The 23,084-nt window shown below is 36.3% G+C and overlaps 6 protein-coding genes across 9 annotated transcripts; 3 read left to right on the forward strand and 3 right to left on the reverse strand.

Annotated features, from left to right (window-relative positions):
- Window positions 1–2,656: 2,656 nt before the first annotated feature.
- Window positions 2,657–6,634, reverse strand: LOC132195366 (calcium channel flower). Of its 2 annotated transcripts, XM_059617311.1 has the most exons (7): window positions 6,480–6,634; window positions 6,259–6,376; window positions 5,852–5,933; window positions 5,672–5,797; window positions 5,298–5,405; window positions 4,836–4,979; window positions 3,572–3,714 (listed from the first exon to the last, which is right to left on the reverse strand). In XM_059617311.1, exons 1-6 carry the CDS (start codon window positions 6,480–6,482, stop codon window positions 4,838–4,840), a joined length of 579 nt encoding a protein of 192 aa, XP_059473294.1. In that variant the 5' UTR covers window positions 6,483–6,634; the 3' UTR covers window positions 3,572–3,714; window positions 4,836–4,837. The 2 variants fall into 2 exon arrangements, with proteins under 2 accessions (XP_059473293.1, XP_059473294.1); XM_059617310.1 differs by lacking the exon at window positions 4,836–4,979 and having other exon boundaries at window positions 2,657–3,714.
- Window positions 6,635–7,062: 428 nt separating this feature from the next.
- LOC132195091 (conserved oligomeric Golgi complex subunit 4) lies at window positions 7,063–10,325 on the reverse strand. Its single transcript, XM_059616834.1, has 12 exons — window positions 10,152–10,325; window positions 9,887–10,084; window positions 9,638–9,815; window positions 9,458–9,585; window positions 9,176–9,398; window positions 9,006–9,121; window positions 8,716–8,961; window positions 8,110–8,589; window positions 7,779–8,051; window positions 7,539–7,724; window positions 7,266–7,486; window positions 7,063–7,212 (listed from the first exon to the last, which is right to left on the reverse strand). Exons 1-12 carry the CDS (start codon window positions 10,212–10,214, stop codon window positions 7,170–7,172), a joined length of 2,355 nt encoding a protein of 784 aa, XP_059472817.1. The 5' UTR covers window positions 10,215–10,325; the 3' UTR covers window positions 7,063–7,169.
- A 38-nt stretch (window positions 10,326–10,363) lies between these two features.
- Window positions 10,364–11,833, forward strand: LOC132195092 (DNA repair protein XRCC2-like). Of its 2 annotated transcripts, none has more exons than XM_059616836.1 (4): window positions 10,364–10,403; window positions 10,603–10,954; window positions 11,022–11,416; window positions 11,544–11,833. In XM_059616836.1, exons 2-4 carry the CDS (start codon window positions 10,645–10,647, stop codon window positions 11,691–11,693), a joined length of 855 nt encoding a protein of 284 aa, XP_059472819.1. In that variant the 5' UTR covers window positions 10,364–10,403; window positions 10,603–10,644; the 3' UTR covers window positions 11,694–11,833. The 2 variants fall into 2 exon arrangements, with proteins under 2 accessions (XP_059472819.1, XP_059472818.1); XM_059616835.1 differs by having other exon boundaries at window positions 10,368–10,412.
- Window positions 11,834–12,017: 184 nt separating this feature from the next.
- LOC132195211 (uncharacterized) lies at window positions 12,018–15,275 on the forward strand. Its single transcript, XM_059617051.1, has 5 exons — window positions 12,018–12,305; window positions 12,960–13,183; window positions 13,234–13,659; window positions 13,723–14,000; window positions 14,168–15,275. Exons 1-5 carry the CDS (start codon window positions 12,188–12,190, stop codon window positions 14,613–14,615), a joined length of 1,494 nt encoding a protein of 497 aa, XP_059473034.1. The 5' UTR covers window positions 12,018–12,187; the 3' UTR covers window positions 14,616–15,275.
- A 156-nt stretch (window positions 15,276–15,431) lies between these two features.
- On the forward strand, window positions 15,432–17,423 carry LOC132195398 (uncharacterized). Of its 2 annotated transcripts, XM_059617356.1 has the most exons (6): window positions 15,432–15,507; window positions 15,772–16,010; window positions 16,063–16,473; window positions 16,525–16,593; window positions 16,646–16,781; window positions 16,838–17,423. In XM_059617356.1, coding segments are annotated over exons 1-5 (843 nt in total). In that variant the 5' UTR covers window positions 15,432–15,506; the 3' UTR covers window positions 16,769–16,781; window positions 16,838–17,423. The 2 variants fall into 2 exon arrangements, with proteins under 2 accessions (XP_059473339.1, XP_059473338.1); XM_059617355.1 differs by having other exon boundaries at window positions 16,525–16,781.
- On the reverse strand, window positions 17,410–22,319 carry LOC132195399 (V-type proton ATPase subunit d). The gene is made up of 7 exons (XM_059617357.1): window positions 22,087–22,319; window positions 21,663–21,834; window positions 19,263–19,441; window positions 19,055–19,212; window positions 18,595–18,771; window positions 18,459–18,536; window positions 17,410–18,032 (listed from the first exon to the last, which is right to left on the reverse strand). The coding sequence occupies exons 1-7, from the start codon at window positions 22,205–22,207 to the stop codon at window positions 17,871–17,873; spliced, it is 1,047 nt and encodes a 348-aa protein (XP_059473340.1). The 5' UTR covers window positions 22,208–22,319; the 3' UTR covers window positions 17,410–17,870.
- Window positions 22,320–23,084: the final 765 nt, after the last annotated feature.

Genomic DNA, 23,084 nt, shown 5'->3' on the forward strand with positions numbered 1-23,084 from the left:
TTCGAGGCTGCCTCCTCCGGCCGGCGCCTGCTCACTCGATCCGCGCGCGCCCGCCGCGCTCTGCCAGCACCCCCTGCGCGGCCCGCGTTCGCCGCTCCCGAAACCCTCGCTCGGCCCTCGCTTTCAAACGCCGTTCTTCGGCCCTACACTTTGCGCCTGGCCGTGCTGTCCAGTTTTATTAGCAGCCCGACGATTGATTGCCCCCGACCGATATTTATATTTCCAAAAGGCCTTGCATTCCCCGCTTTGGAATTTATCTTGCTCTAAAGTAAAGAGACTTTACAAAACATTATTATTTATTTCCTATGTTCACAAGTTTTTTATTTAACGTCTTTTCAATAGGTGCAATCGATTTGCTTTAAAAGAAAAAATGATTCAGAAAATCTGGGTCTATTTTTCTACAGACTTACACTTTTTCAAAACGATTTGCAACATACAGACAAATTTTAATAAAATTTTTTGAATATATGATGATTTATTATTACTTATAAAATATAATTCATTGGCCATATATGGTCTTTTATACTTGGTTTTTAGGTTTTCCAGTTTATTTTAATTTCAAGAACAATTTAATAAATAAAAAATTTATGTCCTTTTATGAGGGAATATAACATTCTTTCATCTAAATCTTTGGAATTTTGATATTTTAAATACTGCAAGTAAAAATCATTTTTGAAAAGTCACCGAGCTTCTCTAAATCTCCCAATTAGGTTGCGGCTTAAGCTTTTATCCTTAAAATCAACGCGTGTGTCCCCACACGCGGCAATCGTTTTTACCGTTTTATGTGACTTCGTTGAGCGCGCTCAATTTAGTCGTAAAAGTGCTATTTCCTTTGGAGCGCAGTTAAAGTCCACGTACCGAGTTACATAATAACTACTTCCACTAGCGAGCATCCGTTTTATTGACGCTTAACTCGTCGAGGGCAATTGAAAGAAGCGCTTTTATCAAGTTCTCTGCCTTCCAGAAGAAGCAGAACAAAAAAAGTAGCTCATTTTTCCCAAAGTCAACTCAACGCCGAGAAACTTTTCAAGTTTTCAGCATTGATTGTTGTTTATGAAGTATAATGGAGAATAATCAGATTCCGTCGAAAGTGGAAAAACGGCTTCCTTCTTTCTTTTCTGCGATTTATTTAAGTTTGAAACACAAAGAGAAGTTTTGAATTCCTTCTCTCCCATTTGCAGCATCAAATCATGTTCGCCCCAACGTCAGTCGCAATTTTTTATTAAGATTGACGAGCAGATAGCATATGAATGAGAGCGCATCACCTTTATTTGCTCCCTGATGCGCTCGCCGGCGGGCAGCGCAGCGCATTTTTTTTGTAAATTGTCAACAGCCCAGGGGGGTGTAGGCAATTTGCCCGGCACTCGAGACATGCACGTTGCATAACTCTTTTGCTTTTGCACTGGAACCACCGGCATAAAATTTAAAAATCAATGGCTGGAACTTTTTTCTATTGGAATTGTCTAGATTCTTTATTGTCTTATGAGACAATTGAGCTTAAATAGTTGCAGTAAATTATTTTCTAAATTGTAAGGAATTTTGCGAGTAAAGGAATCGACTTTTGGTTGGCTTTGTATCGTAGTAATTTTTATTAATCATTAACATCTCCTGTATTCTTTATAACTTTCGCATACGTCTTGTCCTATTACGTTTGTCTGCATGCATACGTTACATCAATTTTAAATACACTGTTCCTAGAGCACTTGAGCTCACCTGCAAATCATCATACCTAACTCATCCCTGTCGACGATTGAGAGCAAAATCCGCAATGTGACGCAGTTTCGTTATTTCGAATTGGCTGCGTCAGATTGAGACAAACGGGAAAGTAGTGGCAATACAAAAAGAGAAACTAAGAGACGTGAAAAATATACATTACAACAAATTTTCGGAATGTCAAATCAGCAAGAAGCGATCACATACGTTTAACTTTGACGAAATTAAATCATATAAATCAATTAAGTGCGGAGATATGGTGCATCCCACGATTCGTTTTGAAATTCTCGAGTTTCGTTCGAGATCACCTGTTTGAATCAATTTCCGTGGTGGGCTGGAAATTATTATAATAACCTAGATTTTATATACAGTGTATTCAGCATGTGTACGGACTTGATTTAAACCATTACTTGTGTAGAGCTAACGATCCCTTAAAAATCAGTCACATGTATTAATATAGATGAACTGCTTGTCTACCGTAGCATCCAGCAAAAGCTTTCGAATTCATCACGCTGATGCGAAGTCGCAACGTTGGCAGCTTCTTTGGGGCATTTTTCGTCAGGAGGATTTTGGTGTTATGCAGAAAATGGACTATCAAAGAATGATCTCATGTACACGAAGAGAAAGGGGGTTTTAGGCCAAACTGAATGAAGCTTAGAGCCAACCTTGCGAAATCGTCACGCGTCTGGAAATTAATAAATATTGAATCTCATCTGCGGGCAAAAATATTTTGTCAACGTCCATCAGCGAGTCTCTAATAAATTGACGTGTATATTTCAACAATTAAATATTCGACAAATTAAACAAGATTTACTCAAGTCTTTGGCTGGATAGAGAACAATTTTGAGTACAGTTTTAGCATTTCTGCGTGAATACATAATTTCATTCCCTCAAGCATCCGGTCTGTGGGTGTTTGTTTTATTTGCGTATAAATTATGAGTGGTCCGTGTTTTTGATAAACTCATCAGACAAACTTTCTTTCTCAACTCGGGAAATCGTTAACTTGGGTGATATTCAGACGTACTCTAGTGGGCAGACCCTTCTAGAACTGCCCTCAACATTAAACAACCCCTAGATGCTAGTTTATGATAATGGTTTAATTTTGACATGACACTTAGAGAGTTTGAAACATTTCTGATCACTGCCTGGCGGCGCTCGCTACTTTGAAACTCGTTCTTCAAGAACTAAACCAACGAATTCTAACTTATTGCTTCGAGGGGAATCAGGGGGAAAAGTCTCCGAGCTCGTCAGGCAGCTTAACATTCATATTATTGCAGTTTCTGCAATTTTTTTTTTTGTCTATAATGCTTGATATTATCTGATATTTTTTGTTTAACATGATGTGCCACACAGTAGTTGTTTTCCCTTCGTGTTGACTGTGAAGTTCTTATTGGATTATATATAATTATATTTAATACATTTCGCGGCAAATTGACATTCATTCATTGCACTGAATATAAAAATAAGCAACAAAAAGACGGTGTAGCTGCATCAAAGGTACTACAAAACAAATTCAAAATTCCCTGGTCAGAGAGAGAAGCTGGGAAAATAAATCATGATAATCCCTCTTTCCCCAAGTTGAACAAAGAGGAAAAAGGGAACTTGGTGCAAATTTGGCCGCAGAGTTTCTAAAACGTCAGCCGAACAAAAAATAGTTTTGCTTGAATACATGATCGACAGAGGATAAAACAGCAAAGCATTGAGCTTCGTAAAGGATTTTGTTTTTCAGTGAAGGGTGTGAGTGAAAGCAACTCAGATGCTCAGTGCACAATAAAAGGGAACACATGAAACATGTCGAAGTCTAGTCCGATTCGATGAGAGCATGAGCAATCAATCTACCGAGTCCGAGGTCAGACGCCAGGGAAAGGTGCCGTGCTGTGGGCCATCGGCTGCGCGTTGCTCACCAGGTCAGCTTTCAGGGTGGAGCTAGGATTTGTTGGCAGGGGCGCCTGGTTCGTGCCGGCGGCTGTCGCGGCTGCTCTCATCTCGTCTCGTGAGGCTCTGCAATTCAAATTGCAAGATTGGCATTATTATTTAATCGGAGAATTGATAAAAAAAAAATCTATAACAAAGTAATTAGAGTTGAAAAAAAAAATTGGTTGGAATTTTTGAATTGTAACAAAATCACAGGAAAGTTTTGACTTATCCTAATTTATTTTGTTAGGAAAATCTCAAAGTCTTTGTCATAAATAAATGAATAATTTTTTCAGTTCAATTCAGTTCAATTCATTTTATTTATTTTACTTTAATTCTGGAAAATGTTAATTAAATAATTAACAGGCCACAAAATCTGAAACAAAATCAGCCTGGGAAATATTAATGATCATTTCTTACAATATCACAGCAAGACAGAAATCGAAAATCAAAGGGCTGGTTAAAATATTCATTCAGAAATTTTTCAAAAATAAAATTTTTGAATCATAACATTTTTATGCAAATTTTAAATCCATAAACTTTAAAACTAGTAACTGCAATCCAGTTTTCTGGTTACAAGCCAAAATTTATAATTATTAAAAAGTTATTCTTAAATTATCCGAATTATCAAAGCTGTATAATTGAAAATTTGCACTTAAAATTTCATAATCCAATAAATTCTTTTCAAAATTTTCTGAATGAATATTTAAATTAGCCATTTTATTTTCTGTTTCTGTCTTCCTGTTATATTATTTTAAAAAAATCAATAATATTGCCAAGGCTAATTGTGATTAAAATTTGTATCCTGTAATTATTTAATTAAGTTTGATATACTTCATCGTGGCAAAGATCTAAAGATTTTACTAACAAAATTAATAAGGATTTAGGCGAAACTTTCCTTAAGATTGTGTTAAAACTTAAAAATTCCAACATTTTTGTGTCAAAGTACTAATTTGTTTTTTAAATTTATTTAACTAAAATAATTTACATTTCTTAAGGATAGGAATAATATAAAATTTTGGGTGTGGGGCAAGTATGAAGGTGCAAGAGAAAATTCAGAAAATTGTACAAGTGCAGCAAATCAAAACGAGCCAAAAACACAGCAGGAAACCACCAACGGACAATCTAAAAAAGGAAATGAACAAAACTATAAGCAAAAATTGATTCTCTGTGTACAGCATTCTAAGAATGTTGAATACGAGACACACGTTTAGGTGGGCCTCCACACGTCCGGGTCCTCCATGAGGGTGGCGTTGGGGTCGGCGCCCATGGGAATACCCACGGTGCCGGGAGCAACCCCAGGACTGAGGGTGCCACCTCCGGCAGCTGCAGCCATGTCTTCCCGTGTACCCCTAATCACCACCACGAAAAAAAAGACAAGGCACACAGATTGATTAGCGTTAGAAAAAATGGCCAGTGGCAAAAAAGGATTGAAATAGAAATTTTAGATCTTGTTTTCAAATTGTAAGAACCAATTTAAATTATTATAATATTATTGTATGCAATTCATTTCTTTTTTATATATAAATGCAGAAAACCATTTTCAACCACTGAAATGTGAATGATTTATCCATCGTTGATTAATGAAAGCGAAACAACACAACACTCAAGTCAGTTTTCAAGAATCCAATCAAGTGTTAGTTTTTTTAATAAATTAAATCGAGACTCACTTCTTTCCCAGTCCCATCATGCCGTACATGACTCCAGTGGCAAAGATGAGGCCACTGCCGAACAGACTTCCCAGTCCGAAGCAAAACAGGACTCCGGGAATGGCGATGCTGAGGAGAAAATCTCATTATTATTTAATAAAAAGAGAGGAAGTGGAAATGGTTGCCGGCTGTTATTGATCAAGGCCAGTGTCTCAAAATAAACGACAAAAATCAATAACACACAAGACGCTCGGTCGTGTGTCTTACATTTTTATTGCATGTCTTGGGTGATCAACTAAAAGATTAGAGGACGTAAATCTTTTCGAAGCAAATTGTAGAAAACATCCTTTCTATTTTAATTGATAAAAAAAATATTTTATCTCAGATAATCTTACCCGCAATAAAGGGCGGCTCGGTTCCAGTAGGGTCGGCTTTCAGCCAAGTTGCTCAGGGTTTGTACGTGTTCGATGAACATGCAGCAACAAGGCGCTTCTATCGTGATCGCCACGAAACCGGCAAGCCTGAAATTTGTGTTTTAAATTTATTGAAAATTTTATTTTTACTTTTAAATTTACATTTGCCAGATTCCTCCCAGGAGACACCCGACGTCGGCCAACATGATGCCCAGGCAATTCCACAAGCCAAGGAAAATTGCAACTAAAAGCAAAATAAAAAAAGTATGATCATGCAAAATTTTCAAAAACAATGACAAATAATTATACATGAATAATCTACGACAAAATTGCAAAAGGTGAACATGATTGATTGAAATTTTACAAACAACATTTTCCCCGTGTGTATCATAATCTTGATTACGTCAAAGTTGATAAATAAACGAGTCATCCAAACAACAAACGCGCAATGTGAACATTTTACAACCCTCTCGATCCCGTCCAAAAGAAATTTGCCGTTTAAATTTTTATACGTTTTCCATATTAAATATAATTAAAAAAAATTTTTTATATTAAGAATTGAAACTTACGTCCTCCTCCGACGGTGCCGAGGGCTCTGGCGCCGTATCGCATGTACCAGGGTACGTCGTCCCTGTTCTCGTCCTGGGGCCGCTGGAACATGGCCCCAAGTTTCTCGCTCATAAACGCCTGTGGGAAAACAATTTTTAGGTTCATTGCCACTTGAGATCGTTGACATGGATCTTCGAGTTTGGTTTGGTGCCCAATTCGAGTCCCAGACGATCGAACTTACCATTTTTTCAGTCGAAATACGGGACTCGGAGTGTCTCAAAAGCGTAAACGCATCAGCTGACGGTGTGTCACTCGACGAAAACCGAAGTTTTCACAGCGTAGATGCGAATCGCAATCAATAGACTTGCGCGGAAAATCAATATGAAAAAAGGAAAGGGTTGGTCGGCTAAGTTATTGTACTGAGTAAAATTTGGTTCTGCCTTTGAGAATTAAAGCAATAAAGTTTATCAATTGCGTTGAAAAATTTAATAGAAAATAACTCTTTCTTAAATTTCATTTAAATGAAGTCGCATTCACATCTTAGCATAGTATAATTTTGGCGCGAATTTTTAAATGTTGCGCACCTTGCAGTCTTGCACCAGAATTATATAATTGATTTAATATTAATTATTATTAATATTCTCCGTAGTCACATCACATTTTAAATTTTACAATATTTAAAATCTAAGTCATTTCAGTACGCGCCAGCCAAATATTTTCCCCAAGTTATTTTCCTACTAATTTCTAATTAGTAAATTCCAAAATCTGTTTAAATAATTACTTTGTAAAATTTCAGTAGGATACTTTTTATTCACATAATTCATATATTTTTTTTTTATATAAAATATCTATGTGAAAAGCTTTCTTCTTGAAAAAATGGCCTTGCAGCAATATAAAAAAAAACTAATATATCAGTAGCACTATATTTAAATTAAAGTTTCAGCTTTTTTATTTCATCAGATTTGAAGTCCACCCTAAAAATTTGTCGTTTTAATGTACATTGAAACAATAAAATTGTAAATATTACCTTAACATCATGATCTGCCGGATTTCCGCAGCCGTTAGTCTCCACGCAAGTTGCCCTGCTGAGGCGCCCCAATAATCAGCCATTTCCGATGGTTTTTCCAAATTGAGAACCGTTGCAACCTGGGTCAGTCGAGCCAGTTTGTCTCTGATGGAAAGTGTCGTTGCGGCTGTCAGATAACCAGCCAGACCTCGGACTTCCTTATCCAGAGCAAGCCCTCCCAACTGTAAATTAATAATGATTAAAATGTTCTTAAAAAAAGTTTGGAAATCGTACCCTGTTGAAACATGACTTCATTATCACTTTTTCCATTTGAGCAGTGATTTCCGAGGCTACGTGGCCGACCAGTGCATCATAATTTGCAAAGGTTAGTTTGGATTTGAAGGAGCTGAGCAGACTTTCAAGATTGTGGATCAGATTCTGGACAAATGGCTCGTCTGCTTCGTAGCTAGCAAATTCTTCCTATTGAATAAAAATTTCAATATAATTAAGTAAATTTAAAAGAAAATATTGTACCTCTGTAAGCTGATGATTGGCTTGCAGGAAGGCATCGACCCAGGGCCCAGTTCGAGGCTTCACAGCACTGACTATCAGTTGCTGGAGGCCGTATTCAGTCACATGTCTCAACGAGGCAGTTGCAGAGTTAAAACCTGACAGGCATGAGCTCAGTTTTGCCTGGTCATTCAAGGTGAGGTTGTTGCTTCCAAGAGCACTCACAATGTCCTCCTCCAAGCCACGCCTCATCACCTTGATGAACTCCAGACTTGCGTCCGAGTTATTCAAATGGGCCTGGAATTAGAGTAAAATTTTGTAACAAAAGAAATTATAAAAAGTCATAAAATTTAACCAAAAACATGGCGCGGGCTGAATCAGAGTCAGACTGGTTGGTGGTGTTGAGGCGTCCCTGCTGCAGAGACGACTGCCACATGTTGTAGGCTTGGGCCGTCAGGTCAAGGTACCCTGAAGAGTACCCTTTCTTCAGCTGACGGTGGAGGTAGCCACAGAAATCTATCTCCAAAAATGTGCAAGCGTCGTTGATGACGGCGCAGGTCCCGTCCATGCTGCCCGATTGACTGGCCCTGCGAATACTCTTGCGCAGGATGAAGAAGACGTCGTCCAACACGCTCGAGGTTTGGCTGTCCTCCCCGTCCAAGGTGTCTAAGCTCATCGCTTTACGAACGCTCTCGGACATGTAGAACCTCTCGAGCAGCAGGTAGTGACCAAGAAGTTCTTGCATGGAGCGGCACAAGTCACTCTTTTGCAAAACAGACTCCATCCTTTTCAACCCTGCCTGCTTTTCTTCCTCATTGTCACTCTCAAAATCAGCCTAAAAAGATAAACATTTGAGCTAAAAAAATTTCAACTAGAAAAAAAAAGAATATCTTGAGTAAATTTAGAAACTTGTTTTGTTTTTAAATAATGTGAATGTTTTTACTTTCTTTTGAACACTCACAGTGATTCTCCTACGCAGGAATCGCATGTAAAGCTCAGCTCTGGCATGGGCGATCGACAGTTCTCCGAGTAAAAGGTCCAAATCTCTTGGGTCAATAACCTTTCGATGGTCTGTCTCCATCGAAGTGCCGGTAGAGCCAGTTCGACGGTGCGTTTGCGACCCAGAGGCTGAAGTGGCCATTGACACCAAGGAGGCTGCAGATGCCACTGTGTGCAGAGGAGCACCTCCTCGAAGGGCATCATCAACCTGACGAAAACATTAACAAGGTTTCGAATTTAGTGAATTCTAACCTGTCTGACAATGTTGTCCAAATTCCTTTTTTGAATAAGCTCAGTTAAAATTTTACGACTCTCCTTGTCACACTCTTGTTGCAGGCGCTCAATTACATCGAGCAAATTTCCAGGACCTATGTAAGTGTTTCCCATTTATCAATATTTTAAAATTCTCTTTGCTCTCGTACCATAATATGTCTCAACTATAGGCTGGTGGACTTCGATGACTCTTGCAATTCCTTCGAACAACAGAGTAAGCGCATCTGCGTACAAAACCAAAGCTCGCTTGTCGTGGATCGGAGTGTCCAGACAGGTTTTGAAGTTTTTCTGTGCCATCACTGTCAACTTTCCAGCAAGATATGCAGAGAATCTTCGAAGACCTTCTTGCTTGTCTCCGAGCAGAGGAAAAATCTACATATTTTATTTTCATATTCAAGATGAAATTATTTTAATAATAAATTAATTTGAACCTTGAAAAATCTTTCAACGTCGGCTGCGTTGTCTTTCAAGGCTGCCTGCTCAAAATTTCTGGCCACAATCAACCTGAGCTCTTTAGTCGCAGAGTCGAGTTGAGTAAAACAATCGTCGACACTGCGCCCTGAGAAGAATAATAATTATTAATGCCCGCTTAAATTTGCCTTTGCGAGTACCTTGAGATACGTGAGAAGCTGTTTTCCTGAGGGTAGCTTGGTCCATTGCCAAAAATCTGTGAATGTGACCGGCGGCCTTTTCATACTCCTCATTTTCCAGGGCAGTTTTTACACCCTCTTTACAAAGTTTTAAATCCTGCAGGTCTTGCACTCGTTGCTGACATTCGGACACTCGACTCTGACAGGAAAAAAAGGTGTTTTATTTTTTATTAAAATAATGCATTTTTATAACAAGAAAGATATAATTACTCTAGCAATGTCGAGTTGTCTGACTTTGGCGCTAACCGTTTCGGCCAACGTGGAAGTGTGGGAAATCATTTCAGCCAGTTTGACAGCATCATTGTGTAGAATTTGCAGATTGGGCAGAGCCTTCGTGATGTTTTTCAATTTCGCCTCCAAGTTGACCTGCCGCGACATTATGCTCTCCAAGTATTTTTCATTGTCCTCCTATCATAGCATAAAAAAAATCATAGCAAAAAACTTTGAAATTTTAATTCTATTTGCAGATTTTTACCTCCTGCTGAGCCAATTTGACGCACAATTCATCGATTTTCTCCCTGGAGTCGATGCACTCCATCCTGATAATATTTTGGGGTTCAATTTTGATAATATTTAAGTTATTCAATTCGAAATCTCTGTTTTCCGTCCCGAATTCGTCGTGGCCGGTTTTTGAGTCCAACGTCAGCTGCTGATGTAAACAAAGGGGCGTGGCTATTTAGCCGGCTGTTTAATTTTACTCAAACTAAACAAACATCGAGAGTGAGAGGTATGAGAGGTAAAAATTATTTCTTTTTTAATAATTTTCCTTTACGAATTACGTTTATTTCTAATTCAATTAGAGGGCTGAGTGTAATTTACACACAAGAAACTTTTTAATTTAATTTACTTACATAAAGTTAAAGAGTGCTGTGAAAAATCATTTTTTCCTTCATATTAATTAATTAATTTTTTATTTTTATTTCCAGTAATTAATTGCATGTGAAGTTTGTGCGCGCAAATGCATCAACATGACCTCGCCGTCCATTCGAGCAGAGTCAGGATTGCAGATGTTGTCCCGACTGTCCGGCTGCACAGGCTCCAGCGTTTCCGACCTGCAGCCGGCGCTTTTTCCCTCAGGGCTGCTAAATCCACACGACGTTGTCGAAGTCCGAAGCCCTGAGGGCAATTTATCAACCAGGCTGTGCTCGCACCTTTTGGCCAGATGCGTCTTGCCCATGAAAGTTGGTGGACTGGAAGCGGAGGCAATTTTCATTGACACCGAACACCAGTTGCGAATTCAACATTTCGCTAGTGCGCTTGAAACTACCCTTCGTAAAAGTAATTTAAAGCTTTTGAAAATAAAGTTATACTTTTATTAATTTTTGAATTTAATTAATTTTTATAGGTGGTATGGAGAGAAAAGAAATGCAAAAGGCTCTGAAGGCAGCTCTGAACCAGCTGTTGATTCTGCAGTGCTTCAACTCGACGCAGCTCCTTGCCTCCATTCACACACTGCCCCAGTTGATCCGGTCCAGACCAAACAAAGTGTCTCTGGTGGTCATCGACAGTCCTGCAGCTTATTACCAGTCCGATCTGCTTTTCGAAGGAAACGCAAACACGGCCAAAGTCAGCAAGGACTACTATTTGGCTACTTTCCTTTCACCACTTTTAAGTTCGGAAATCAAGCAGCTCAATATAGTGCTCGTCTTCACTCTGCCCGTCAACTACAAGAAGTCATTTGTGGAAACAAATTATCCCAATAGAAGTTTCTCTTTATTTGTTAAACCTGAGGTTAAGCAGGTGAATTTTTACTCTCTTATTATTTTTATTTTTATATTCCGTAATGTTTAAATTATTTTAAAATTGTGAATGTTTTTATGGTTATTTTTACATCATGACATTGATTGCATATTGTTTTATTTTCAAGGCATCTGAGGCATCATCTGCTGAAGATAACAACACTCCAAACTGCTTTCAAGTGATAATGCACAGAGGAAAAGACTATGTGTTGCAAACAATGTTCTCACTTACTGAAAATCAATTAATTTGGGAGAAAGAATCCCAGCAAGATAGATGACAGTTATTTTACTGTTGAACTTACACCTATCAATATCTCATTTCTCAGGCCGTTCATTGTACACAATTCATTGTTTTGAATAATTTTTGATATCAATTTTATAATAAAAAATTAAAATAAATATTTTTACCAACATTAAATCATGAAAGATGCCTTCTTTAATTTCATCATAAAACATTGCTATAATAATTAATAAGTTGTAGGAAAAATAAATAATTTATTCAGTTAACTTTGAAAGATTTAAAGCTCCAAGAAAAAAGTGCAAACTTGGTAACGTGCCAGAAACAACTTAACGCGACCCGACCAGTCTCAAAATAGCGCCTAGCAGGATGCGCAGAAGTAGACACATTGAAATTTATCCTCCATCATAGAGCTTTTCATTTGTCAATATATCATGTATATCAAATACATCAATCAAAAGAATAAATGAAGGCGAAAGCTATGTGGGATGCGGAGCGAGGCCAGGCGTGCGCCTAAATGTATGATAAGAAAAGATGAGTGCCGAAAATGATGCCGCAGAGGAAGAAGAAGCATCGACGACAAACGCAGTGCCATGCGTTTCCTGCGAGGAGTGTAATCGCGACTGCACACTCTGTCCTGGCAGTGATAATAGTAAGTTGTTGTTTGATATTTATATAAATATATTAATACAATCTTCTTTTACTAAAATGTACTGAAGAAATTAAATGTATAATATTCTCCTTAAACAGATTACATTCAAAATTGTACGACAAGAATAGCTAAAAATTTATAATATTCCCATAAAAAATTGTCTCAGAATTAATTAAATACAAGCAAGTTGTAATAATAATAAAATAAAATTTGCATTGCTTTTAAAACCCCTCCAGGACTAATTACAAATTTTATTGTACATTGTATCTGCACTATTATTAAATAAATCAAATTTTTTATAATAATAAATAGTTAAATTTAACACGCATAATATAATTACATAAAATACCATTTATGTCGAATTTGAATTCTTTTTTAATATTATATATAAATTTTTGATAATATTTATTATTTTTTTTATCTATTTAATAAATCTGCTATTTTTTGAAATTCAATTAAATGTTTAATTGGCATTAAATTTTTGCTTGATATTTAAATTAATATATTTAATATTTAATAATAACACTGTCTGCTTAATCAAAAGTTCTTTTTTAAGGTTTTTAATATTTCATGTTTGATTGTTAAATTTTTGCATTAATTAAAACGCCTAGTGCATTTTCCTGTAATCCAAAAAAATTCAATTATATTTTTCAGTGTGGTGCTCTCGTTTAAATAAATGCGCGATGGTGAATATCCTGATACTCCTGGTTGTGGTGGTCCACTTCACCCTGAGCGCTCAAGTGAATCAACACGCATTAAAATCCGAGCCTCGACAGTCTGATGACCTTTGCAAGAACCCCGCTTGCGATTGCATTCAAGAGTCACAGGGTTGGAGCATTGAATGCAGCTGCGTTCATTATCAACCCGGGATACCAAAAGTAATTAAATTTTTTCCTCCAAAATCAATTAATAAAAACCAAACTTAAAGACGTTCGTGCTGCCGTTCCCAGTGGTAATTCCTACGCAAACGTTTTCGCTGCTAATCACCAAGTGTGAAAATGCAGTTGTCGCCAAAAGTGGTTTAAAAATGAAGGAAGTTATCATTCCCGAATGGTTCGGAGTTCACAACATCACGGGAAATTTGATTTTCAACCCTGACGTGGTCATCCTTGGTCGAAACATTGTGATTAGCAACGTCCGACGTATACCAGAGCTCCCGGCCGGAATTCTCAGAATGGCATCCTCGTCAAACAACGTTAACATTTTCCAAATCGAACACGTTGATTTGATTGACGTTGTGCGCTCAAGAGCAATTTTCAACGCACACATCAAGACCAACTTCACAATATTCAGCACGACGATTCTGACCATAGAGGAAAATGCTATCGACGTTGACGTTGGCGACACTTTTTTGGTAAAAACTAAATAATTAGAATACAAATGTAAAAACTTAAAATATTTCTTTACTTCCGCGCAGATTGGAAACAGCTCGATGGGGCCCTTAAACGGCTCCAACTTCCGAATATATGCCAAAGACGTGTCTGTTGTGAACAGCGTATTCAACTTTGGCGTAGGAACAAATGCCTTCTTGGTCACAGCGGACACAACCACTTTTTGGAACAACAATTTCTATAATAAAGTGCAGAAACACGCTTTCGACGTGACTGCTTCCATGGCTAGATTTGAAAGAAATGTTTTCCAAACATTAGAGGAAGAGGCTCTGCTGAAAGTCCGGGGGCACACAGGCATTGAAAGGTAAACCAATCTTGATCAAATTCAAAGTAAACAAAATATTTTAATTATTTTCTCATGGAAGAGTCGGTAAAAATGTTTTTAAGGGCTAAAAGTTGCACGCATTCTTGAATTTTGCTGGTCACTGTAATTTAAATATGAAAATAATTACAATTTTATTTTTTTCGCAGTATTTTTACATTCCAACACAACTTGATTTACGTCGCGCAGAGAGAATCGATAAACCCAAATAAAAGGATTAGCGAAAAAGACAGTGTCATGGAAAACAATTTTCTCTACTGCAACACCCCAAGTTTGAGTTGGTTTTGGGGAGCCGCTCACGGATCGAACGTCTCGCAGCTCACAAAGGACTTCTATGCGCACTTTTTGAGAGAGGAAAATCACAACGTGTGCTTGTATTTGGACGAACGTCATGTGCCAAAAACGTGTTCGATAGACAAAGTGGCCGATTTGTACAACCCTGACGCGGCGAATAACCAAATCCGTCGATTTGCCAACGCTACCAATGCGCAAATTTGCAATTATTTAATAAACGCGTCCAACGCAGTGCAGCCTACTGTGATTATAATTGTGCAAATATTTTGTTTTTACCTAACTGCGCTTGTAATGCAATATTAAACTTCAAATTTTGAAAGTGAAGTTAAAAGAAAACGAAACGGCTCCACCAGTTTTGGTCATAAGGGTCTGTGGCCCTATTTGACGGGCATGAAAAACTGCATATAAAAAAAAAACTTGGTTGATTTTCAACTTTGCAGATTTTGAATTTTCTCACTCTCATGTTATAGTTTAGACAAACATCTAAACTGGTAGAGCCATTTTGTTTTTAATACAATTTCTGATGTTTTCCTCACTTTCATAATAGTTTCTTTGAGTGCCAATTTCTTTAAACAAAAAATGTAAAGAGTTTATTGGGGTTAATTTTTCCACTTGTGTAATTGTTGTGCTTTGAGGTAAAAATATTATGTTTGCATCTGCACTGAATGATCTGCAATAAAAGTAATGCAATGATAATAATAAGTGATGAATTATTTTTATTATTCTGATTATATTTTATGTGAAAATTGAAATAAATTTATTTTCAAAAACTAATCCAGGACAGAATGGGCAAAAACGATACGCCTGCTCAATAAAACAATTCAATCAATCATTATCAGAAAATGGGACTAGAATTTTAACAAAAATGTTCTTGTATAAACTGTAAAAACAGAACACATTTTTTCATTTAGAAAAAGGTAATTTAATGTATAATAACATTTTAGATAAAAATTAAAAACTATCAAAATTATAGCATGTGAATTTTAAATTTTTTTTATGACTCCTACATGTATATTATTCACTTTGAACTGAAAGACTTATGTATCGCATTTTGTAGCCATTTTAAATAATGATTCATCCGCACCCACACTATTGATTACATTATTAAAAAGGATAATACGCCCATGGAGTGGCGACAGTCAAAGTTTTCAACGAGGGTGATTAGCTGTCAATCTCAAACGCTCCAGGATATCGAGTAATAACATGTGAAAATTTGGCAAATTTTCCAATGTTTGAATTTCAATTTTCATTTTAGCGTTGGAAATGAAAGGGCTTTTGAAAAATTGTTTTTATTCAGAAACAAAAGAGCTTAAAACGGCTGAAACAATTTTTCAAGGAGGAAAAGCCCGATTTCTTCTTCATTTCCATGATCATCTCGCCTTGAGTGTCTATTTCTTCAAGCAAACTCATTTTAGCTTTTCTTTATTATTTGTGCAATATTAAATCTTCAAATTTTCAGTGGCACATTTTTGGAGCTCCACGGCAAGTCTAGTTTTTAGTTTGATACTGATTATAAATGACACTGTAAAAACCGAAACGGATTCTCCTGCAACTACGGAAATTGAATCTCTTCTGCTTCAACCGTGGCAAGAGGATTTGTATGAGGGCGAACTTGACAAGCACCCTTACTGCCGCTGCCTGAGTGATGGCTTGCAAGGCTGGATAGTTGAATGTGACTGTGGCAGAGATTTTCCAGGCGTGAGAAAATAATTTAGATTTACCCCGGAGATAAAATTATGCAAATTTTCAGATACTAAATTTTTCATTCCCCGCCAAGCTGCCCTATAAAACAGCAGCGGTGAGAATTAAGAATTGCGACATGGTGGAGATTTCTAAGGGAGACATTTTACGTGGCCAGCCCTATGTGCCACTAGAAGTGCTGAGCATAACATCCATTGTCCTGCTTAAATTACACCCTGGACTGGTTATGGACTCAAATTTAATACTTATTTCACAAATTGTCAATATCAAAGCGATTCCCAAAGGCATTCTTGGCCAAACCGTGGAACATTTCATTATTCGGTCTGCAACAGTGACAACTGTAGAAAAAGGAGCCTTTGATCATGCGGACTTTTTAAAAAATTTTGGGTTGCACAACACGAAAATCTGGTACATTGATGGAGAAATTCTCAAAGTCAACGCCCCAGATGCAATCATCTATGTAATTTTATTTTAAGTGAGTAGATTTTCGGTTTATTAATTAATTTTTCAGATTAGCAACACCAGTTTAGGGGAATTAAACAATGCAAGAATGGATTTGCTTGGAAAATCGGTAACTTTGGTAAAAAACAAATTCGGTGTTTTGCAAAAGAATGCACTGAGAGTAAATGCAGAGGTATATTATGTCGAGGACAATGAATTCAGTGTTGTGGCGAAGCATGGTTTTGATCTGTCTGGCGAAACGGCACTCATTGTTAAAAATCACTTCGAGTTGCTTCAAGAAGATGCATTATTAATAAGAACTGCTGGGTAAATAGCAAATTTATATTTCATTTGAGCGTGTTTATTTAAAAATTTGCTTTCAGGACACTGATTTTTTCTGACAACTCTTTCAAAAAATTAGGACATAACTTTTTAATACCGTCCTTCAGTGAATTTGTGACGGTGAATAACAGGTTTCTCAACTGCTCAAGATCAAATATCGAATGGATTTGGGACGCTGCCTTCAACGGAACCAAAAAGACCAAAGAATTTTATTCCCAACTATTAGATCGGAAAGGTGAAAATGAATGCAGGGTAAACGGAATGCTGGACGTGAAATTGAGACACTGCTACATTGGAAAAATGGTCGAGATATATAAATCTGGATCTCCTTTATCTCAGAGGTTTGCCAACGCCACGGCAAGGAGAATTTGCCAGTTTTTGAATTATAATTCCTCAGGCTCTCTGGAAAGTGGCTCAATTTTATTATTGTCTGTTTTTCTGATTAATCTAGTAAAATCGTTTGCTTGAAATTATATCTTTCTGCTTCAAATATTGTTCAATTTCAATTATCTTATCTACATTTCTTTGCTGAAAATAATTTAGAAGCAGAATTTTCAAGAATTATCAATTGATGCTATTATTTAATGTAAAATTTAGGGAAATTTTAAAATAAAAATGTTCTTCTTCAATTTATATGCACAGTATGTATAATTTATTTACTGAACTTGAAATCCAACACCTTTGGGCCAGGCTAATAATATAATATTTACATTTTTTATGCTATGGATAATTTTGTTCGTCAACATTGCAATTTAGAAATTTACACGAACCTGACTGTGTAGGTTTCCAAATACTGTTTCAACAACCGCAAATAAATTTACAGGAAAATTTACACTTGGCCAACAAAATGGCTTTGTTTTCTAGAGGTATGACTTTAAATGGAAACTATTAATTGACAAAAGGAAAATAAAATTTATCACATGAGTTCAACGGAACGATAAAATTTGGAATGAGAAAACGGAAAGAAAGCACCAAAACGATAACGAATGAAATGATCGGATATGGCGCCAATATAATTTTGTTAATTTTTAACATTCAATCTGCTCGGAGGATATTCAAAGGGCTGATTTTACCTTAGAAGATGGGGATGTAGTTGTCGATCTTGGTGCGGTGTCTCTGGGCAACGCACTCCGCAATCCAAACGACGTTGCGACACTCTTGCTCCTTCAGTTTCAAGTACGAGTAGAACACGCCAAAATGGAACTGCTGGAGGAATGCGTTCACATTCAAACGGACCTGCAAAAAGAATTCATTAGTTTCAGGTCAATGCAAATGTAAAGTAATTCATTTTAGAATGTTTGTTACAAAACAGAATTTAATATAATATGTACAAAAAGTTGTTTTTCTAATTTTCCTCACAATTTTTTTCCATTTTGGAAATATAAATGATAGAAGTTTGAATGAAAAAATGACACGAAATAAATTGAATTCTAATTTAATTCCCATTATTCTTCACAAAGATGTAGAAAAGGAATCTTAGGTGCCCTATTAAATATTTTTCATTAAAAAATAATTTTTTTTGCCAACTGATCTTTGATTGTTTTAAGAATTTAAATTTTCTCCCTCGTAACCAATGAAATTTATAATTGATTGATGATGTATTTGGGCAGAGAATGAACATTATTTCAAACTTATTTAAATGGTTCCTCTGGAATTTCTTACCTCATGCTCAAAGAACTTGTCTTCCAAAGTTTTGTCTCCTGGGTTGTTTCCGGACCCCTCAAACAATGCTCTGTACTCCTGTTAAGTTCAAATTTTTTGCTTTAGATTCTCTTTTAAGTCTGACACCATCACTTACCGCATAATATTCAGCAACAGCTTTGACTTGCTCATAATCATCAGCCCTTGCCAGAGCAGCCAAACCATCAGGGTACAATTTTCCGACCTTTGGATACAATTTAACTCGGTCGTCCTTGGTCAGCTCAGTGCCAAAGGAGTTGATGGTGATGATAATGGCACGCCTGTCAGCCTCAAACTAAAATACAAATAAATTGTTTTTACATTTCTTATTTTGTTTGAAGAAATTGACACTTGTAGAGATGATCATGAAAGTGAAGAACTCGGGCTTATCCTTGTTGTAAAAAATTGTTTTTATTCAAAAGCAAAAGGGCTCTACCGTTTGCTTATGAAATAGGGTTGCAGATCGTGACTGAAACTGGCAGAGCCACCTTTTTTTTATAAAAACAATTTTTTCCAAGCAAAAAGCCCCAGTTCTTCAATCCCATTTTATTATTATTTATATTTGAATCCAAACTCACAGCTAAGACTTCGCACATGGTTTCAGCAGTGGTGCCTCCGAGTTCTTTGCAAAATGCATAGAAAGCCTCAAGGTAAGCCTTGTACAGGGTGTTACGAATGATTTCCACATTCATCTCGTCCAAGTCCTGCTCGCTGATGCAGTCGACAAAGAACGGAGCTGTCGGGAAAACGATGGTTTACATTCTCGGTGAAATTTTATCAAGTTACCAAGTGGGGTGTCGACGAGGACTGCGTTGTAAAGCTCGGCAGGGGTGGCTGCGACGTGGATGGCCTCCATCTGCTCAAAACTGCCTAACGGATGGCATTTGGGAATGAGCTCAGAAATCGGCCTTTGGTGGAGAGTGCCGGTGATGAGCAGGATGATGTTGTCGATCATGTAGCTGTACCTAATGGAAAAACCAAAATTAGATTTTTTAAATCAATCTTTTTACTCAAATTACACTGAACCAACCTTAGGCCGGAGGTGGCACTAAGCTGGTTCCACGGCGGGACTAAGCATCGGCCGGCCACCGCACCGGCCTAAGTCCCGTCACCGCTCTACCTTAGTTCTGCTGCCACTCTTACTAGAGCGGCCACCGCTCTTGCTTAGAGCTGTCACAGCTCTAAGAAATTTTTCGTCACCAAGCAAAGGAAATAGTATTTACAGTTGTTTTCATTGCTTATATTGTTTCCCACTTTGTTTGTGCGATAAAAAAATGAATAAAAAATCATTTTTATGTCAACAAAATTGAGGGTGCCCCACAATTAATCAACTTTTAATTAGCCACTAATTTTAAACGGACAGAGGCATTTAAATAAATCTACTTATTTATTTCTCGGTAAAAGACTCAATTTCAGCTGTGGTATCGTTTTTGGTGCAATGAGTCGGTTGTTCATTGTAAAAATAATTTATTGTTGTTAATAGCAACAAATCAACTATAGGAATTTCGTTTTAATTTTCACTCTTTTAAAATCGGATAAATTGCTTGTAGGGCTAAAATTTTTCGGGGAACACGATTCTGAATTCAATTTTCTATTACCATCAGTCCAAATCAATTTACAGCCTCTTATTTTATGAAAATCACTTTTCATGTTGAATAATTGACTTTATCTGTCGATTGACCTTGATGAGTTAAAAGTCATTATTATTTTTTCATTCTTCTGCATTTAATTTCTATCGATTTTGTTAAATTTGAGATGATATAGATAATTAGTTTTTCAGAAATAAAAATTAAATCAAGTATCGAATAAATTAAAAAAAAAAAAATCTATAAAATAATAAAACTCTTCAGTTTATTTCATAATGAAATGTTTTGAGATAATTTCCAAATCACGTTATCTATTTCGAGTTTAAGAAATGTATTTTTTTCCAAGACGTGTGTTATTTGGATCTTGCATTGCTGTGCACAATCCCCCCCCCCCCTCCTATTCCCCCGTTGTGAATTTGTGTAAATAATTATATCTCAATTCTCTTTCTTTATCAAATTCCATAATAAAGGAATGTAAATTAGATTATAAAAAAGTAACCAATAAAATTATGCACTGCAAAGATTGCTAAATTTGTTGAACTGTACCAGTAAAAAATTAAGAACCAGAGCTTCACATAAATAAAATAACATTATGGTTGAAAAATGTACATTTCTTAACTCGAGATATAAATATTTTTGCAATAGAAAATGTGATTTGGAAATTATCTCAAAACATTTCATTATGAAATAAACTGAAGAGTTTTATTATTTTATAGATTTTTTTTTTAATTTATTCGATACTTGATTTAATTTTATTTCTGAAAAACTAATTATCTATATCATATTACTTTTAATAAATTTTACGATTTCTCAAATTTAACAAAATCGATAGAAATTAAATGCAGAAGAATGAAAAAATAATAATGACTTTTAACTCATCAAGGTCAATCGACAGATAAAGTCAATTATTCAACATGAAAAGTGATTTTCATAAAATAAGAGGCTGTAAATTGATTTGGACTGATGGTAATAGAAAATTGAATTCAGAATCGTGTTCCCCGAAAAATTTTAGCCCTACAAGCAATTTATCCGATTTTAAAAGAGTGAAAATTAAAACGAAATTCCTATAGTTGATTTGTTGCTATTAACAACAATAAATTATTTTTACAATGAACAACCGACTCATTGCACCAAAAACGATACCACAGCTGAAATTGAGTCTTTTACCGAGAAATAAATAAGTAGATTTATTTAAATGCCTCTGTCCGTTTAAAATTAGTGGCTAATTAAAAGTTGATTAATTGTGGGGCACCCTCAATTTTGTTGACATAAAAATGATTTTTTATTCATTTTTTTATCGCACAAACAAAGTGGGAAACAATATAAGCAATGAAAACAACTGTAAATACTATTTCCTTTGCTTGGTGACGAAAAATTTCTTAGAGCTGTGACAGCTCTAAGCAAGAGCGGTGGCCGCTCTAGTAAGAGTGGCAGCAGAACTAAGGTAGAGCGGTGACGGGACTTAGGCCAGTACGGTGGCCGGCCGATGCTTAGTCCCGCCGTGGAACCAGCTTAGTGCCACCTCCGGCCTAAGGTTGGTTCAGTGTATCAATTATCATGATTTTTTTTGCTCATTTAAAAGTATATTAATGAAACTAACGTGATGAAGTCGAGGAAGGTGGAGAGAGGTTCAACAGCGTGATTTCGCATGTGTTGGAACTCGATGACCAGTTTGTCCCGGAGTTTGTCGTCGATGACCGAGACCGCCAAAGGACTCGGCTCGTTTGCAAGGAAATTGCCATAGTCTGTGCCTTGCAGGTGCAGTTTCAAATCTGAGGAATAATTTTTAATATAATTAAAATTAAATCATGATCGAAGACAGTTCAAGAAATAAAATCACAGGAACAATATGGATACATAAACAATGAGGGTGCAGCTTTTAAAAACTGGGCAAATTTCTTCCACAAACAATAAAAACAATTTCCATCATAATTTAACTCTGCAGGCAAGTAAATTTGAAAATTATCTTGGTTTGAGGTTAGAAGAGTCGGGTTTCAGTAAATATTTAAGTTTTAATTGCGTACCTTCAAGGGTCTCGCACTGGACGAGGTTCAAATAGTCGGCCTGTTTGAGGATACCGCATTTGAATCCGCGACAAAGTCCCTCCAGGTAGCCTCCGTCGATGTTGAAGAGTGCGCCTACCATCCTTCCAGCTGACCTTTTGACCTCTTTTTCGAAATTTCAGGCGAAATGTGTTGCGAATTGGCAAAATCGATCGCAGGCCGCAGACAAACTCGGGTCTTTATCATATGACCGGATTACGTCACGAGCAGTGCTGCCGCCTGCTGGCTACACCTTCGTACTAATATTATGTATGCACAATACAAATTAAATACTAAAATTATTTTTTAATACACATATTTATTTAAACGAATATTACAATTTTAGAACCTAATTTAGAATGTGGTTGAAATTTATTTTTAATATTTTTATTTACACAAATACGTACAAATAACGTATGACGTAGTTTTTATCATTTTTACATTGTCCAAATTTTAAAATAAAATTAATGCAAGTATAATTATATCACTTGATATGATACCGATATTTACCGATAGAATTCACTGGAAATAACACGCCAGAATTAAAAAAAGTAATAAAGTTTTATCTATATTTAAATACTTTTCAAAAGAAAATCAGTGTTGCCGTTTGCCTTTGTTTTGGAAACAGAAATCCTCATCTTTCTGAAAAGAATTAAAATTTCCAATTAAAAGTTGAAATTTTGACGCTTTTATTCGTTTTCTAAGCATTCTTATTCTCGCTCAGTTTCCAAATTCAAACGTTAAAATTTATTTAAGAAAATTAAAACGGAAACTGGAATATACACTCTACACTAAATATTACAAAAAGAACACACGCACTCACGTTAACAAATTAACAAAATGAAAATTATTGTTTGGAAAAATTGACATTGGAGGAGATGATCGTGGAAAAATGGCTTTTCCTCGCTGCAGAAATTGTTTTTATTCAAAAACAACTGTGTGGCTCTTATTTGTGAATGCAAACAATTTTCGCGACGGGG

Source organism: Neocloeon triangulifer, unplaced genomic scaffold (genome assembly GCF_031216515.1).
Source record: "Neocloeon triangulifer isolate White Clay Creek 2 clone unplaced genomic scaffold, ASM3121651v1 ptg000009l, whole genome shotgun sequence".
Classification (NCBI taxonomy): Eukaryota; Metazoa; Arthropoda; class Insecta; order Ephemeroptera; family Baetidae; genus Neocloeon; species Neocloeon triangulifer.